An 18,666-nucleotide genomic window follows, 5' to 3' on the forward strand; every position below is an offset into this window, starting at 1 on the left:
TTCCATTTTACTCTTTATTCACACACACACACACACACACACACACATAAATGCGGTGTGTGCGTTTACGCTCGTTAGCGAGTTATGATAGTTGCACAATAAATTTTTCCTTGGAATAACAGCGGAAAAAATAAAGTAGCACGGTCTGAACATCAATGCTCTCACTACGCTACCACGACCACGATGCTATAGGCTATTAACCAACAAAGGCCAGCCAAACAATTTAAATATGCGCATATTAACATGATTAAGTATATAAAATATCGTTCATAACTGGCAAGACTGTAACTCGAAAACGTACCATTTTTACACTTTATTAGCACTAACTTAGGAATTAGGAAACGATTCATCGTGCATCTGACGTCAGTGGCTGAACGTGCAGTGGCTGAGTGCACGTGCTGCAGCCAGACCCTTTTGAATGCTAATACATAACTCCACCCCTAGTTCAGTTATCTTGGTTACAAGGTATTTACCGTTGAATACTTAGCCCAGAACACCTAAGGATCACTCGTTTGAGTGGCACACAAATTAGGACATACCTAGATGCATATTGAACGCAATGCATTCCACCCTGTAAAATGTCTAAAAACAAAACCCGAAAAACAGGTCCAGTTTTCAGTTGGCGCTTATCTTTCTTTTATTGTTAATGATATAACTTCGACCTCAACAAGGGCTGCACTGGGATTAAAAATTGCGTTGGACTTTGGAGTGCCCTGCGGTATGCCAGACGGCCAGCCGAGCACAGCTTCAGCATCGCCGAACCGTGGATGCAGGCGGCCTGAGCGAAGTTCTCAGTACGTTATCTTTTTTTACAGATTCACTTCCACATTGTTAACACGTGTAGTTAACAATGATTTATTCCTTACTGGCACTGTACTGTTCCGTCTGTGCTCACAAACAAATACACTATATATTTCCACAATCAAACAACCGATGGAACAAACGGAAAAATTAAGCGATTTTATTCCGTCCTTTGTATATTTTGTGAGCGCACTTTCCTCTAATATCAAACCCACTACCGCATCAAGAAGCTAAATCGTCTGTTATTGGTTAACCGAACGAAGGGGCGGAGTGCACCATTCCGTAAAGTATAAGTAGCAGAAAACCGATTGTCACCGCAATAAAACATTTTGCAAGGATGGCAAGTGATAAAGTTCAAATTGCGCAAGTGTACAGAGGAACATTTGTACATTCCACCCAAAATGCACCTCTAGAAATTTTGGAGGACCGAATTTTAGGAGTCGGTACTGATGGCAAGGTCAGGGTTATTTATCTTTTTTTTTTAACTGAATTTGATATGAATATTAAATAAATATTCCTTGAAAATAACGTTTCATGTTAAAATATAAACACTTGTTTTGTGTTTTGCTAACGAAACTGACTGGAATAAATACGGAATGCAAGTTGATTTTAACCCTAAATCTGAATTCAATTAAAGCGAAAGTAAATTTACTTGTAAAAACCAAAATATTTTCATCAAATGTGACGTTCGAAATTAGTTATTTTATGGCTTTAGTTACTGTACATAAAAATTTTACAATATAGGCTAAAATTACTGGACGTATGTCTAATTTGAACAGATAATTTTTTAAACTGTTAGTTCTCATGTAATGTATCAAAAATAATTCATTTTTTAGAGTACTTAGTACAGAGGGTGCTGAGCCTTCATCCCGCATCCAGAGTATGTAGTTAGTTGAAATGGAGTCTACAGGTTATTATGTGTGCGTGTTACCTGCGATATCCAGGCTGGTGTCCTGAAACGGGGCTACAGGCTTGTCCAGCAGCTCTGTACGGGGCAAGATGCTGAAATATGTCCTAATAATAGCCTATTTTTAAATGTTTCCTTGTCTGAGTACTTGTACTTTGCGCAATGACAAGAAAGTTTAATCTAATCCAATACAATCTAATGTAATCTAAAATAATTTAAAAATTTGAGACATAGGGGTGGCAGAAATACCACACCTCAGGACATGTAACAATACTTAACCTGGTACTTGTGCTTTTGGAGGACTGGAAATTTATATTAAAATAAAAATTTCCTACCAGATTTCTTTCATTGAGCCTGCTGAGAAAACTGACAGCCTCTCTGCAATATGGAGATTCCAAATATCAGAGGTGCAACAACTAGGACCAAGGTGAATACTTAACACACTCACAACGTGTGTGTGTGTGTGAGTGTGTGTGTGTGTGTGAGAGAGAGAGAGAGAGAGAGAGAGAGAGAGAGAGAGAAATGGTGAAATGTATTCACTATACCCATATTTCAGATTAAAACATTATATGCTGTGTGCTTATGACTCTGGTGTGTCTCGCAGCGAATTCTTCATGCCTGGTCTGATCGATACGCACATCCATGCTGCCCAGTACTGCTTCATGGGTACCGCCCTAGACCTGCCACTGCTACAATGGTTGGAAACCTACACTTTCCCCGAAGAATATAAATTCCGGAATCTGGATTATTCAGAGAATGTCTATACAAAAGTTGTGGTGAGCTGGGTTGACGTACTATTCGATGTAAAAATTCCATAGGCTTGTTCATATGTCTGTCATCAAGTATAATCCTAGCAATTTCAACATTTGATTTGAAGAATTCTATCATATAATCATATGACTGCTGCAGGAAGAATTTTTAAAAGAAGTGCTTGTTCTGAAACTGAGAATAGACGCTTAAGCAGATCACTGCAGAAATAAGCCCTCAACTGTAAATGTCCAGCTTAAGGACTAATACATCTCCAGTAATTTTTATCAAACAATGATGCTGTGGTGGATAGATGGGCTATGAAGTTGCAGCAAATAATAAGGCAGGGGATCTTTATTCAACCACAAGGTGGCGTTTACTGCAGCCGTACCAATCAGTTGTAACAACACACACACTGCCCACTGTGCTGGTCACTGCCACTACCCACACACACACACACACACTGCCCACTGTGCTGGTCACTGCCACTACCCACACAAACACACACACACTGCCCACTGTGCTGGTCACTGCCACTACCCACACAAACACACACACACTGCCCACTGTGCTGGTCACTGCCACTACCCACACAAACACACACACACTGCCCACTGTGCTGGTCACTGCCACTACCCACACACACACACACACACTGCCCACTGTGCTGGTCACTGCCACTACCCACACACACACACACACACTGCCCACTGTGCTGGTCACTGCCACTACCCACACAAACACACACACACTGCCCACTGTGCTGGTCACTGCCACTACCCACACAAACACACACACACTGCCCACTGTGCTGGTCACTGCCACTACCCACACACACACACACACACTGCCCACTGTGCTGGTCACTGCCACTACCCACACACACACACTGCCCACTGTGCTGGTCACTGCCACTACCCACACACACACACACACACACTGCCCACTGTGCTGGTCACTGCCACTACCCACAACACACACATACACACACACCACAATTTACAACAATTAATGCTACATAACATTACTAGACTACACATTAACAACACCATACATAACAGTTACACTGAACTATTTACACTCTTCACATCCGCTGATACCGCTCCAACTCATCACTCTGTCCCATGGGTAGCCCCAGCGCTGCATTGCCCCCCTCCTAAGGGGTTAACCATCGCAGTACCCTCTTGAAGTTCGGGCAACAGTGAGCCTTACGTGGTCACAGGCTCACAAAACGGTGTGGGCCCAGGCATTCACTGTGCAGCACAATAGTCCTGCACCACTCTGGCATCCGCATCCCGTTCACCACCTCGGAAAGCCGCTTCACAAACTCCTCGTGGCGAAACAAATACAGGAATCCACATATTAATTTACAGGTTATTCAGTAATATTTACAATGACAGGGCAGTGCAAGGCATGCGGTATGTAAATAACTGAAGTCTATTGCCTCGCCCCGTGGCATCACAATATGTAGCTGTAATGTTATTTGCTTTAATAAATGAATATAACTTGGATAGGAAACAATCGAAAACCTATCAAAAATAAAACACAAGCCTCATTTATATTTCAGGAAAGAACCCTTAGTAATGGCACTACTACAGCATGTTACTTTGCCAGCATATACACAGATTCCAGTCTTCTTCTTGGAGAGATTGCAGGCAAGTGAAATGTCCTTTTTTCCATGTTTCATTGATGTCATGTTGGTCTAATTATCCATTATTTAATAATTAGCATCTCATGGCTAATTTTAATTGATAATTTAAATCCATCCCATCCATCCATTTTCCAAACCACTATTCCGTCTGGGTCACGGGGGGGCGGAGCCTACGGGCACGAGGCTGGGAACAACCCTGGATGGGGGGCCGACCCATCGCAGGATAATTTAAATCAATTAATTTAAACCACAACAAGGAAATTGTGCATATACTGCATGTATAATGATCTCCTTAACAAAGTGAAGCTTTTGAAATATAAACTGTATAGGTCTATATTTATATAAGTGTAGATGGTTTGCAGCTCAGCATGTCAGTGATCTGTGTCCAGGGTTCAAACCCTGTGGCCACTGGAGTAATCGATTGTTTCAGTGTTGAGCCCTTTCAGCAAGGTATTTAATCTCAAATGCTCCAAAAGGCAAATAAGTAAAAACAGATGCAAGAACAAGCAAAACTTTGACCCTATCACTGATAAATATCAAACCTACTCAACACACTTTTAAAATGCATTGGCACTGGCTATAAGGATACATTTCCCATTGAAAGGAAATTTTCCAGATGATTGCCTTACTGTATCTTTCAGGTTGCACTTCCTGAACTGGGGGTTTGAATAGCACTTCCGCTGTGTGCATGTGCGTTCCCTGTGATGGACTGGCATCCCAGTCAGGGTGTACCCCTCCCTTGTATCCTGTGCAGCCTGGAGTATGCTCTGTTCCCCAGTGACCCTGATCAAAAGAGGGTTCATCCTATGTCTCTCTGATATGTACAGTATGTTAATAGTCTTTATTTATAATCTTTAGAATTCTCTGTGTCATGATAAAGTACTTCACTCATTCATAATTCTGAATGTTTTTGATTATCCAACCATCCATTTTCTGTGCCTGCTTGTCATAGCAGGGTTGTGGGGGTCTAGAGCAAATCGTGGAGGCTGAGGATGCAGTGCAGGGGTGCCACCCCATTGCAGAACACACACAGGGACACACACACACACAGGGACACACACACACACAGGGACACACACACACACACACAGGGACACACGGACACACACACACAGGGACACACACACACACACACACAGATTTTGACTAGATCACTCCAAAACCTTAAATTCTGTAGCAGGACTCATGTCTTCTTAAAAGTTCCACTTTTGACTCATCAGCACACAGAAGATTCTCCCCAAAGTGACGGAGGTAATGGTGATGTTTGTTATGGCAAAGTGAGCCTTCATGGTCCTCTTGGTCACCTGTGGGTTTTCACCTTGCAGCTGTCCCATGGCATTTCTGCCCACTGTCTTTCTTTCTAATAATGGAATCCTGAACACAGACACTATCTGACCTGAGAGAGGCCTGCAGCTCCTTAGGTTTGGGGTCTGCTGGGACCTTCTTGGTCGGTTTCCAGTGCATTCTTGCAGTAAATCAGCTAAGTTAGCCACTCCTGGGCAGATTTTCCACTGTTCCAAGTTTGTCTTTCCCATTTGGAGATGGTCCTCACGGTGATTCACTGGAGTCCAAGGGTCTTCAAGAGTGCTTTGTACCCCTGTCCCAACTAATATATTTCAGTAATTCACTTCAGTCTTCAGGAAGTTCTTTTGATTGTGTCACGCTGTGCTGCTTCTTGATACCCCTTATCCAAATTCACATTGCTGGAATGGTTCTATTAAAGTCATATGTAGATTCAACATGAGTGGCAGCAATCAAGCTGGGGTGTGTCCAGTTTAATTTACCCATTATCATTTAGATTTGGTTCATTGATTGATTGAGTGACTAAGGGAACAATTAGTTTGTTAGATGGGTGACAATATTTTGTCATGGAACTATACTGTCCCATTGCTTTATATCACTGTCATCACATGCTCACTTTATTTTTTGCAACTGTAACTGCAGTTTCAGGACGGCGATCTCCTACCATCCTTCATTAACTCTAAACTGTAATACGCTAAGAGCTAATCGAAGTGTAGTGACATTTTTTTTTTACCTTTCTCTTCAGCAAAGTTTGGTCAGCGAGCTCTGGTGGGCAAAGTGTGCATGGATGTCAATGACTCTCTGAAAGTTTACAGAGAAACGACAGAACAGTCAAGGGAGGAAACCGATCGGTAGGCGAACTTGTCAGCACCTTAACCCTGTTGAGAAGATGAAGACAACAAAATTATAACAATGTTTCTCATCGTGTTACTTGCTCATGTATTGCAGCTGGGTCACGGCCAATGTGCATGGACTTAAAACAGAAGATGTCTAACTGTGTTACGATGACATTGACATGAAATATCGTGCTGTTTATAATGTTATGTCTGATTTTAGGTTCATTAACGAATTATTGAGAAGAAATGTAAGTATTTGTACGATAAAGCAAGCCCGAAATAGTCCACAAATGTTACATACATCACAAAGATTAGACCTGTTGTTTAACCCTCAAAAATCTGAAGTGGTGACTGAAATTAATTTTATGCTATGGTTAAAGTGCATTACTTAATGAAGTGATTATAGCTGAGCCTGAGATAGCTCTGTTTGCCTCCTAGTATCCCCTGGTGAAGCCCATCGTTACACCACGCTTTGCCCCATCTTGCACTTCAGACCTGCTCAGGCAGTTGGGCGAGATTGCAGAGAACAATGACTTGCATGTCCAGGTGAGTCCTTTCAGTGTGGCTCCGGGGAACTGATCTGAGTCTGCTTTCGCTGTGGGCTGCTTGTCGACACAAACTTCGGTTCATTAAATCAGGCAGGCAGACAGACAGACAGACAGACAGACAGATAATCCTGAAGGAAACCACGCAGTACACTATGGACTCGATATGTGAAAACATGAAGAGGGTGATGTTCATCCATTCCTCGAGTCGTCTTCTATAATCACTTAATCAGTGGATACAGGATGACATGTTTCATATATGCCATGCATGTACTCAAATATGTCCAAAAGTATATAAATGTCCTATATAAATGAATATTTTGCCTAATTAAGTCACACCCATTACTGAGACAAGTGTGTCATTAATTTTACAGTGATACAATATCCTGCATTAAACATGAGCAGCAGAATGAGTCATTGACAGGAGAGGATAGTGACACTCCACTTGGCACCTTCACAGGATGGCATTTTTCCAACAAGTCAGTTCACCACATTTCTGCCCTGCTAGAGCTGTCCTGGTCAACCTCGAATTAAGTGATTGTGAAGGTCAAAATGCCAGGGAGCAAATTCAGTTGCAGTTTAGAGAACATGGGTCCAAGCAACTAGAGAAGGTGGGACTAAGGTGCACCTCCTCTAGTTCTTTGGGCCCACCTCCTCTGCAATCTGATTGGTTATCTCTCTGAACCAATAATTTTTCCTTCTTCCCTCAGAACAATTTCGTACACTTAAAAACTCCCATGAGCGTAACTTGTAATCTTAGCTAAACAGAGTTTTGCTCAATGGTGCTCTTCCAGTGGCCATTTTCAAGGCAGCAGTATAACAACAAATATATTTTTAAATGTGATTCCTTTTATTCCACTAGAGTCACATAAGTGAGACAAAAGATGAAATGAGTCTGGTGGAGACGATGTTTCCTGAATCCCAGTCCTACACAGATGTGTATCTCGAGCACGGCCTCCTCACTAGCAAGGTCAGTATACACCAATGTCAAATTGGCAGCATTGTTTGCCGTCTTTTAGGTCTTAAAAATTTCCCCATAGGCCCTCAAAACCGTAAATAATCAACCCGATCTCACGAATTTTCGTGCAGCCATCACGACATAAAATCCATTTAAACGTGCTGTGATCACGTTTTCGGCTTTTTTTTAAAGTGCTGGGGCAACGTTTCCCCTCCCGGACATTATTCAAATGCAATTGCAAATGGACTTTGCTTTTTTATTTGAAATGTGGCAGTCAGTGTTCGTTCGCGAAAGCAAACGGTAATGCAAAATTTGCAATTGCATTTGAATAATGTCCGTGATTTCCCTCCATACACTAACTCATTCATGAAACAGAAGTAAAATCCAAGCGCTGTTTTGCAGGGTCGCGTCTGTCATGCCCCGATCGTCCGCTCCTCTCATGTGCCACGCCCCCTCGTTAACCTCATGTGGAATCCCAGTGTTTTACAGCTGTTCCTGATTGTTGTCATTAGTCCATTGTATTTAGTCCGCGTTTCCGTTTGTTTCCCCAGTCCGGTCATTGATGTGATATGATGTGTGTTGTTGCCTGCTTAGTGCTCCGATTAAACCCTGTGTTCCTGATTCCTGGCTTCCTGCTTATTCGTCTACGCTCCGGGCACTTACGCGATCGTAACAGCGTCACACGTTATCAGATCACGAAAAACACAATAGGATTCTGGGGATGCATGACTTTCCCGTCATTAGTCACCAGTTAGCGCTCATAGTGGCGGTGTTAGGCACTGCCCATTAAAACACATAGGGAGGGCAAACGTTGCCCCAGCACGTAAAAAAAGCCGAAAACGTGATCACAGCACGTTTAAATAGATTTTATGTCGTGATGGCTGCACGAAAATTCTTGAGATCGGGTTGAAATAAACCCATAAATTGAACTGTATTGAGAAATGACAGCGTCTATTGTGTATATCTTGGAATGTAATTTAAACTACACATGCTTTTGCTGCATGAAAGTGGTCATAACATTTCCCAGGCAACGGTCACACTGTTATCTCAGTTTATTACATCATAAGAGGACTGTTATCATGCCTCATAGGCCGATATCATGTGACTATGACAAAAAGGAAAAAAAACACAATGAAATTCACCATGTTCCATATTCCATTATGCTGCCATTATGCTGCCATTATGCCGTCTTTGTCAGTTCTCTGGTATCATGTGCAGTGGTGGCTTCTGCATCCAGACCTCAAACCATAGATTTTCACTCTGTGCACTTGCATACTATGTAAATATGTATAGTATCTTTATCCCTAGGGGCATAAGGTAAGAGACCATAAAAGTAGGACTTTGACCTGTTCTTGTTTGTCTTGAAATCATGAACTTTCAATGACAGTATTTGGAAAGCAGTTGTGAGTTGTCATGCTGCTCAGAGAATTGTTATTAGTATACAAATGATATTGCAGTAAGCAGGACAATCTTTCAGCTTTAGTGTTTGTATAATCGGTGTGTTTATTTTGAGTGTTGAATTCTGGAGTTTAGAACTCATGGCAGTGTCAGTAATGTGAATGGTGATTTACAGACCGTGATGGCTCATGGCTGTCACCTGACTGATGACGAGCTGGTTATCTTCAGAGACACTGGGGCTTCCATTGCTCACTGTCCCAACTCCAACATCTCGTAAGTGCTAAGCAGCTTGGCCTCCTGCCCTGAGATATAGCCCAGAACTTAGGTGGAACCTTCAGCCAAACCTATGAAATTAAGTGTTTGTTCAGACTTAATTGGATATTAAACATTTCTAATGCTGATATTACCATATACCGTACAGTCAAATTAAATGAATTAAAAGGCGGAAACCCCCAGCCAAAACTGATTATTATTGCAAAAAAAGTTTTCTCAGTGCTAGTTGATGTTCTTGTCTTGTGCACTATGTATGCATTTATATGTGAATGTACACTCACCTAAAGGATTATTAGGCACACCTGTTCAATTTCTCATTAATGCAATTATCTAATCAACCAATCACATGGCATTTGCTTCAATGCATTTAGGGGTGTGGTCCTGGTCAAGACAATCTCCTGAACTCCAAACTGAATGTCAGAATGGGAAAGAAAGGTGATTTAAGCAATTTTGAGCGTGGCATGGTTGTTGGTGCCAGACGGGCCGGTCTGAGTATTTCACAATCTGCTCAGTTACTGGGATTTTCACGCACAACCATTTCTAGGGTTTACAAAGAATGGTGTGCAAAGGGAAAAACATCCAGTATGCGGCAGTCCTGTGGGCGAAAATGCCTTGTTGATGCTAGAGGTCAGAGGAGAATGGGCCGACTGATTCAAGCTGATAGAAGAGCAACTTTGACTGAAATAACCACTCGTTACAACCGAGGTATGCAGCAAAGCATTTGTGAAGCCACAAGACGCACAACCTTGAGGCGGATGGGCTACAACAGCAGAAGACCCCACCGGGTACCACTCATCTCCACTACAAATAGGAAAAAGAGGCTACAATTTGCACGAGCTCACCAAAATTGGACAGTTGAAGACTGGAAAAATGTTGCCTGGTCTGATGAGTCTCGATTTCTGTTGAGACATTCAAATGGTAGAGTCAGAATTTGGCGTAAACAGAATGAGAACATGGATCCATCATGCCTTGTTACCACTGTGCAGGCTGGTGGTGGTGGTGTAATGGTGTGGGAGATGTTTTCTTGGCACACTTTAGGCCCCTTAGTGCCAATTGGGCATCGTTTAAATGTCACGGCCTACCTGAGCATTGTTTCTGACCATGTCCATCCCTTTATGACCACCATGTACCCATCCTCTGATGGCTACTTCCAGCAGGATAATGCACCATGTCACAAAGCTCGAATCATTTCAAATTGGTTTCTTGAACATGACAATGAGTTCACTGTACTACAATGGCCCCCACAGTCACCAGATCTCAACCCAATAGAGCATCTTTGGGATGTGGTGGAACGGGAGCTTCGTGCCCTGGATGTGCATCCCACAAATCTCCATCAACTGCAAGATGCTATCCTATCAATATGGGCCAACATTTCTAAAGAATGCTTTCAGCACCTTGTTGAATCAATGCCACGTAGAATTAAGGCAGTTCTGAAGGCGAAAGGGGGTCAAACACCGTATTAGTATGGTGTTCCTAATAATCCTTTAGGTGAGTGTATATATAATCAGTCTGGCTGTGGTATTTACGAAAGCAAACTGGTGTATATATTGTTTATTTGTCCAAAATATTTTGTTTGTATGTTGGATGTATGGTTGACAATGATGCGAATGATGAGCCGATGCCATTTGTTGATTTACATTTTTTTTACTTATCTCTATCATAAATTGCATGGTGACTACAGAGAAGCGACATTTCATGGTAGCCACATGGGGCGTTTCTGCACATGTAAGCTTATGTGGTGAGGTGAGGATCTCGAATCACATCTAAAGCGGCTATGTGGGTGGCATGGTGGTGCAGTGGTCAACGCAGGTTTTTCCCAGGATAGGCTCTGTCCCCCCTGCGATCCCAGTTGGGATTAAGCAGTGATGGTGATGGATGGATTGAGTGGCTATCGGCTTGCTTATTTTTCATGGGCTTCTTAAAGTGCTCTATTACAGTCTTGGTGGTTGATTTCATGAGAAATGTATCGCCTCTTCCTCATAGCAAGCCTTTTAGCATAGAAATAGTCCTTGTTATTGTATAAATGCTATGCAGCAGTCTAGTGTGGATCTAGCCTGGTATGGTGTACATCAGCGTACAGCTATGTTGTGGATGTGATATTAAGAGGCAGGATTCTGTAGACTGCTAAAGTGCTCAGTAAATGCACTCAATCAATGTCTTTTGTTACTGGGAACAAATCTCTGCCCTGAGCGCCGCACCTGAAAACTATGGGTTATGATCTCAGTAGGACTTGTGCCCATCAGATGTGTCACAAGCCTGGTGCATTTGGGGTCCTGAATGAATCCAGATGAACCCCAAGTTTTTTGTTTTTTAACAAAGTGTTTTAACAACCATGCTCTCGGGTTGGGAACCCAGAGATTAGGTCTCTGGGCTCAGGTCTGGATGTCCATTATCCTGCAGATAAAAAGCAGATAAATCTATTCAAGCTCGTTACTTTGTTTGACCAGGCTCTGAGTTTCATTGGTGTTCTTCCCAAGGCTGTGCAGCGGCATGCTGGATGTCCGCAACGTTCTGAACAAAAAAGTGAAACTGGGCCTTGGAACAGGTATGCTGAGACAAATAAAACTACTTCATTATCTTGATTCATCCTGCTCTATTTTTTATATATCTTTGATATTAATCTGATATCAATCCTCGTTTGTCACTTCTATTATAACATTTTCCTACCTGCGTTACCTTGATCTTCGCAGATGTTGCTGGCGGGTGCTCGGTCTCCATGCTCGATGCCATCCGGAGAACGATGGAAACCTCCAAAGCCCTGAAGATCAACAACCCTCAACATGAATGCCTCCGTATTGACGAAGTCTTTAGACTGGCCACACTGGGGGGAAGTCAAGGTTGGAGATGTACTATTATTCAACTGGCATACATAAAGAAATCGTAGTCAAGTTACGTTTTCTGGTCAGGCAGCAAGTAGAGGGCAGGTAATTAGGTGGTGCAGGGTTAAAACGATCGAGGGCTACTTCTGTTATACTCTTGAACAAAGTACTGTGTTAGTAAGTCAGTAAAAAGTTCATTCATCTATCCATCGTCCAACCTTTGACCCAGTAAAGGGGTTGCAGGAGGTGTAAAGAAGTGATCTATCAAAATTTGTCAAGCAAATAAATGATGCCAAATGATGACTGGAATGTTCTCAGGAAACGAGAGTGTGATCTTCATCTGATTCCTTGTGCTAAATTTCAGTCTCTCAGCCGTGATGTATTTCCTGGTTGTCTTTCCAGCTCTGTCCCTGGATAAAGAAACAGGAAATTTTGAAGTGGGGAAGGATTTTGATGCACTGCGCATAGATCCCACAGCCTCCGAGAGCCCTTTCGATGTCTTCAGCGGTGATGACATTGAAGTACATCCTCACGCTCCTTAGCATTTTTATCTGTGAATCTGGGCACATGTTATACATATATGGAAAAATCACACTTATACTCTGCTGACTATAGTGTCAGAGAGTAGGTCCATTTACAGATAATTACTCATCCCTGGGTGTCATCCAGCTGTGCAGATTTAATGTGTCTTGTACAGAGACAGTAAGAAGGCTCTCTGTTGATCTACTCTGTTGATTAGTAATTAAGAGAAGACAGAAGCATAGCAGTCATTTTATTTGGTACTAGTATTCCATGTTATAGGAGATAAATTAAAGCAAGTGATCATCTGCTGTGCAGGGTAATTTTAATACTGTCTTATAACTTATTTGTAATCTCTCACGTTGCAGATAATCCTGGAGAAGTTCTTGTATTTGGGTAAGTCTGTGTTTAACTTTCTCCTCAAAACATTTATTTTGTGGAACTAATAACTTGTCTACTCATGTCCTCAGGGGCATCGGAAATTGTGCCCACTGTGATGGCGTGATTTACGTGCCCCAAACTCCTCTGACGCCGCTACATGACCTGAGTACTAAATACTAAACTGAGGGAATCATAGCTGTGGCGCATGTATGGTGACTCAGTTGGTAGCACTATTGCCGCATACCTGCAAGGCTAGGGGTACAAATCCCAGCCCTGCTCTGTGAAAGTGTGGAGTTTGCACTTTATGCATGTGTTGTGTGAGTTTCGTCAGGGTGCTCTGTAATCATGATTCGCAATTGAGCCAAATGGTTTCCCTAACTTACCTAGCAGTGTGGTTCGGTGGGTTAAGATGCTGTGCCTGTGATTGCAAGGTTGCCAATTCAAATCCCAGGATCTGCAGAGTAATTTCGCCATTTGGCCCTTGAGCAAGGCCCTTAGCCACCAATTGCTCCTGGAATTGTCTAACCCTGCTGATTCTATAAAAGCATCTGCTAAATAAATTAAATGCATATGTACTTTGTGGGTGTTTTACTTATACAAAAATGTTATCAGGGCAGAACGAAGAATGAGTTGTTCAGAGAGATAACCAATAAGATTGTAGAGGCAGTGGGTCCAAGTAAGGGGGGACTAAGACATCTGATTGGTTGGTCCTGCCTCCTCCAGTTGCTTAGACCCACCTCCACTACAATCTGACTGGTTGTCTCTCTGAACTAATCACTGTTTTTCTGCCCTCAGAACATTTTGTGTAAATGAATGTATGTGTAGTCTCACCATATTTTGTTTGTTTAGCGTGCATTGACTACATTTACAAACATCTAGATTTTTGGAAATATAGACTACAAAACTGTGACCTTGTTTCAAGTTTTAAAGTTTTATTATCGGAAGGACACAATGAAATGCCACAGTTGCAGAGGAGGCGACAGGTGTTTGGGAGGATAATGGAACAGCAGCAGGACAATACAGGACAAACAGTGGCTGGTGTAATAAAAAACTTTCCAACGATATAACATATTTTCTCTCTCTGACTGTGTAGGTGACGACCGCAATATCAGGGAGGTGTTTGTCGCTGGCAGAAGGGTGGTGCCGTTTGCGGAGCCCGTCTAGCCGCATGCTGCTTACACTTATTCATGGATTCATCCAACTTTTTTTGAAGGCTGTGATCAGCATTTACATATTATAAGCATAGTTCTATGATTCGTGTGAGTATAGTTACAGGGATTCATTCATTTTTTTTTGCTTATATTTCAGTTTGCACTGTGGAGGGATTTCAAGCAGGTAGCCACTTAATTACGGTACCTTTTTAAGCTAAAGTACCTGACTTCATTACAATACTACTGCATACAGTGCAGAATAACACACTTCAAACAGTCCTCATCATGGGCAAACTTGGTTGTGGATAACCTTCTGCCTTGCTGCCCCCCACTGGCTAATAAGGAAAAAAGGGAGACACATAATTACCAATTTAAACATACTGTTAAGCCTTGTTTTAAAAAGGAAATAAATGAAAGTACTTATTAACATTTTGCACTGCCACTGGCTTCTAGTGCAGTGTTTCCCCACTGGGACCCCCAAACAGTCCATGTTTAATCCTCCTACCAGAAACTGGGAGGGAGCAAAAATGTGGACTGTCTGGGAGGGAGCTGGGAGGGAGCAAAAATGTGGACTGTCTGGGAGGGAGCTGGGAGGGAGCAAAAATGTGGACTGTCTGGGAGGGAGCAAAAATATGGAGTCTCTGGGGGTCACCGAGGACCAGACTGAGGGACACTGACCTAGACTTATACAGGTTACTACAAAATAAAGGGGAAAAAAATGACAGGGAAAATTGCACTGTTTATAACTGAAGGATTATCCAGTGAACTGTACAGAAATGTTATTCTTAATATAAATGAGCATAACATTCATAGAAATAACATGTATGCTCACTGAAAGAAATGGAAACATTTGCCTTAACATATATTTAATGCCTTATACCTGCCTGTGGACTGTCAATCAAATGCACTTTGAGGGAGAGATTTTCCTCCATGATCTTGTATCAAACTTGAAAGTTAAATTCAGCTGAAGGCCATTTTGGATTTCCTACAGTATATAAACATACAAGAAATCATTCACCCTAATTTTCTTAATGAGACCAAGTATACCATACATGAATGATTTCTGGTGTTTCTGACTCAGGAACGACCTCGCTACAATTAAGATTCAGTCAAGCGTGTGCGATGATTTAACGATCTTTACTCTCTGTATGGCTTTTGTCTGTTTCCCTTCACTCTGTTTTTGTAGTTTTTTGACTCCACTCCAGTACCAAAGATTTCCTTTCAGGCATCTGCAGCAAACACCTGACATTTGAAGGGACCAAGGCTATTGCTCTATGACTTTTATGCTTGATTCTGTTAGTTACACATTAATCCTAGCTAAGCATATTAAAACCGTATATGTTGGATTGTACCTGTAATTCAATTGTATAGTTTTTATGGGACAAATACTATTAGTATACTAATGATGTAATTCACATAATGTCAGTGAAGTTATTCATGATTAAAGTTTTTTTTTGTCCACCAACACATCTGATTTTATTTGCTCAACCAAAAATAAAATAGGCATCTTTCTGCTGAGGAAAGCACTTTCTTTCTGTAAATGGTGGTACAAATATGTTCTTAGCCCACAACAGTTGGTGTGTAAAAGAGGCCTGCTAATTGTTTTGTACTGAATAGATCACGGGGTGTCACAGTAGTACAGTTACTAGCAATGTTGCCTCAAACCAATTGAGGCTCTATTTGTGTAGAGTTTGCTTGTCCTCCCTGTATCATTGTGGGGTTGCCTCTAAAGCAGGGGTGTTAAACTCCAGTCCTGGGGGGCCGGAGTCCTGTGTAGCTTTAGTTCTTTCCCTGTTCCACCACAAATGATTCAGCTCAAGAGCTGTGTGGTAATTAGCACAAGGAGCTGAATCAGGTGTGTTGAATGAGGGTGAACCAAAAACTGTGTAGGGCTCCGGCCCTCCATGACTGGAGTTTGACTCCCCTGCTCTAGGGTCGCTGGTTTTCACCCCCCCAAAAAAAGTCACACACTAAAGTGAATTGCAGTTCCCAGATTGTGAGTGGTGTATGTGCCCTGCGATGGGTTATATGAAATTCTGGACACATCTGCTTTTAATATATTTGTCTCTATTTTAGATTTGTTATTCACCTTATAGTAAAAGGCCTCAAAGCAGTGAAGTAATGCATATCACATATTGCCATGACCAAGAGAAGTGTTAAACATCTCAAATTTTCAGAAATTTAAGATTCTTCAAAACAGCCTCATTTTCCCTTAATGACAAAAGTGCAAACTGTTGGCATTCTTTCAATCAGCTTCCAGATGTAGCCACCTGGAACGCTTCTTCAACAGTCTTGAAGGAGTTTCCACATGGTCTGGGCACAAGTTGACTACATTGCACAACATCCCAGACCAGCTCTGTAGGGTGTAGTTTGGGGGGAGCGGGGGGGAGCAGGTCATCTGTTGCAGTGCTCCATTTGTTTTTGCTTATTCACAAGATAATACAGTTCTTAGATAACCTCTAGGTGTGCCTTGAGTTGTTACCTTATGGAAAACCAAATGATTTTCAGTAGGTGTGTCCATATATATATGTATGCATATATGAACTAAGTGCTGTGCCAGTGAGTTAATAAGAATCTATATATATACAGTATATACACAATGAGTACATCATCAATCAAGAAGACCTTACTATTTAAAGATGACAAATGCCAATTTGAGAGTTTAAATGGGTTCCACATTTCTTTAAGTTTAATGTTGCTTTTTGAGTAGATGACATCTAAACAGTAATATGTAATAAGTGTGATCCGGTGATTAATCTTTAAATATTTCATGAATTAGCAAGATATTTTTTTTGACATGTTAGAGGTAGAGTATTATGTGCAAGCCATTCAGGACATGGAGAATGAGAACAGACCTACAGCTATGTGAAAAAGAAAGTACACCCTCTTTCAGTTTTACATACCAGGGCATAATAAATCTCATCTTTACTAGGTTCTAAAATTATTTAAATCTAACCTCAGGTGTAAAACAAAACACTGCGTCATTATTTATTTAACAAAAATTAAACAAAAATGGAGAAGTCATTTGTGAAAAACTAAGTATGATTCAGTAGCTTGTAGGACCATGTTTAGCAGCAATCAACTTGAAGTAAATGTTTTCTGTATGACTTTATCAGTCTCTCACATCATCGTGGATGAATTTTGGCCCACTCTTCTTTTCAATGTTGCTACAGTTCATTGAGGTTTGTGGACATTCCTTTATACACAGCTCTCTTAAGTTCCTGCCACAATAATTCAATCGGGTTGAGGTCTGGACTTTGACTGAACCATTGCAACACCCTGATGCTTTTCTTTCCTCCTATCCTGCTGTAGGTTTGCTGGTTTGCTTGGGATCATTGTCCTGTCGAATGACCCAATTTCAGCCAAGTTTTAGCTATCGGACAGATGGCCTCACATTTGACTCTACAATACTTTGGTATACAGATGAGGAGCTACAGGCCACTTGGCAACAATGTCTAAAACGTCCTTGATGGTTGCATATCACCTGGACATTTAGTCCTAGGAAAACTTGACAATGTAAGCTTTGTTTGGAACTACTGTAAGTGGCCATGAACCACGTGATCACGTGGTGGTGAGATCAATCAGCGTCGCAACTCTCTTTCTCTCAGCAGCTTTGGGTTGGAAGACTCGTAAATCTAAGAGCAAGATTACGACCTACTTTAGTTACGAAGGGTTTCGCGAAATGCTCGCTATTTCACAATCGATCTTAAATGCTAGATGAAAGAACTACTTAGTGTTACAAAGATTCAAGCTGTTTTATAACAAAATAATTTACACAATCATATATGAATCTTACCATTTCAATGAAGTTTATTAAAACATTATCGCTGGGCAGGTCCCTGCTTGCCAATCTATGTACCTGATTAAAAATTCTCCTGGTCTCCATTTTAGGGGGACTAAAGACCAGTTAAGCAGCCCAGGTGGTGCCCCTGCTGCCCAGTGAGTAGGGTTGCCTTCCAGGTTTTCTTCCTCTCTCTGAGGGAATTTTTCCTTGCCACTGTCACCTCAGGCTTGTGCTCCGGGAACCTAAAGCCTGGAACTCAGAGAAGTGCCATATAAAATGCTCATTGGTAAAGCACTATATAATGAATGAAAGTTATATTTACATAGCGCTTTTCAGAACCAGTGGGGAGCCACTTCAACCACCACTGTGAAACACCCACCAGGATGAAGCAACGGCAGCCATTCTGCATGGGTACTCTCTATGGGTACTACTACAGTACCCATTCTGCATGGGTACTCTCACCACACAGTAGCTAAGGTTTTACATCTCATCCAAAGGATGGCACAATTTTTACAGCACAGTGTTCCCATCACCACACTGGGGCATTGGGATCCACACTGACTACAGGATTGGCTAACCAGTTGGCCACAGTGT

General features: G+C 41.8%; 1 protein-coding gene across 1 annotated transcript; it reads left to right on the top strand.

Moving 5' to 3' along the window:
- Positions 1-1,110: 1,110 nt before the first annotated feature.
- gda (guanine deaminase) lies at positions 1,111-15,753 on the top strand. The gene is made up of 14 exons (XM_023803189.2): positions 1,111-1,258; positions 2,047-2,135; positions 2,313-2,484; positions 4,023-4,110; positions 6,154-6,259; positions 6,465-6,492; positions 6,683-6,790; positions 7,652-7,759; positions 9,321-9,418; positions 11,896-11,963; positions 12,109-12,255; positions 12,640-12,758; positions 13,125-13,152; positions 14,231-15,753. The coding sequence occupies exons 1-14, from the start codon at positions 1,139-1,141 to the stop codon at positions 14,299-14,301; spliced, it is 1,350 nt and encodes a 449-aa protein (XP_023658957.1). The 5' UTR covers positions 1,111-1,138; the 3' UTR covers positions 14,302-15,753.
- Positions 15,754-18,666: the final 2,913 nt, after the last annotated feature.

This window comes from Paramormyrops kingsleyae, chromosome 2, assembly GCF_048594095.1.
Source record: "Paramormyrops kingsleyae isolate MSU_618 chromosome 2, PKINGS_0.4, whole genome shotgun sequence".
In the NCBI taxonomy this organism is placed as follows: Eukaryota; Metazoa; Chordata; class Actinopteri; order Osteoglossiformes; family Mormyridae; genus Paramormyrops; species Paramormyrops kingsleyae.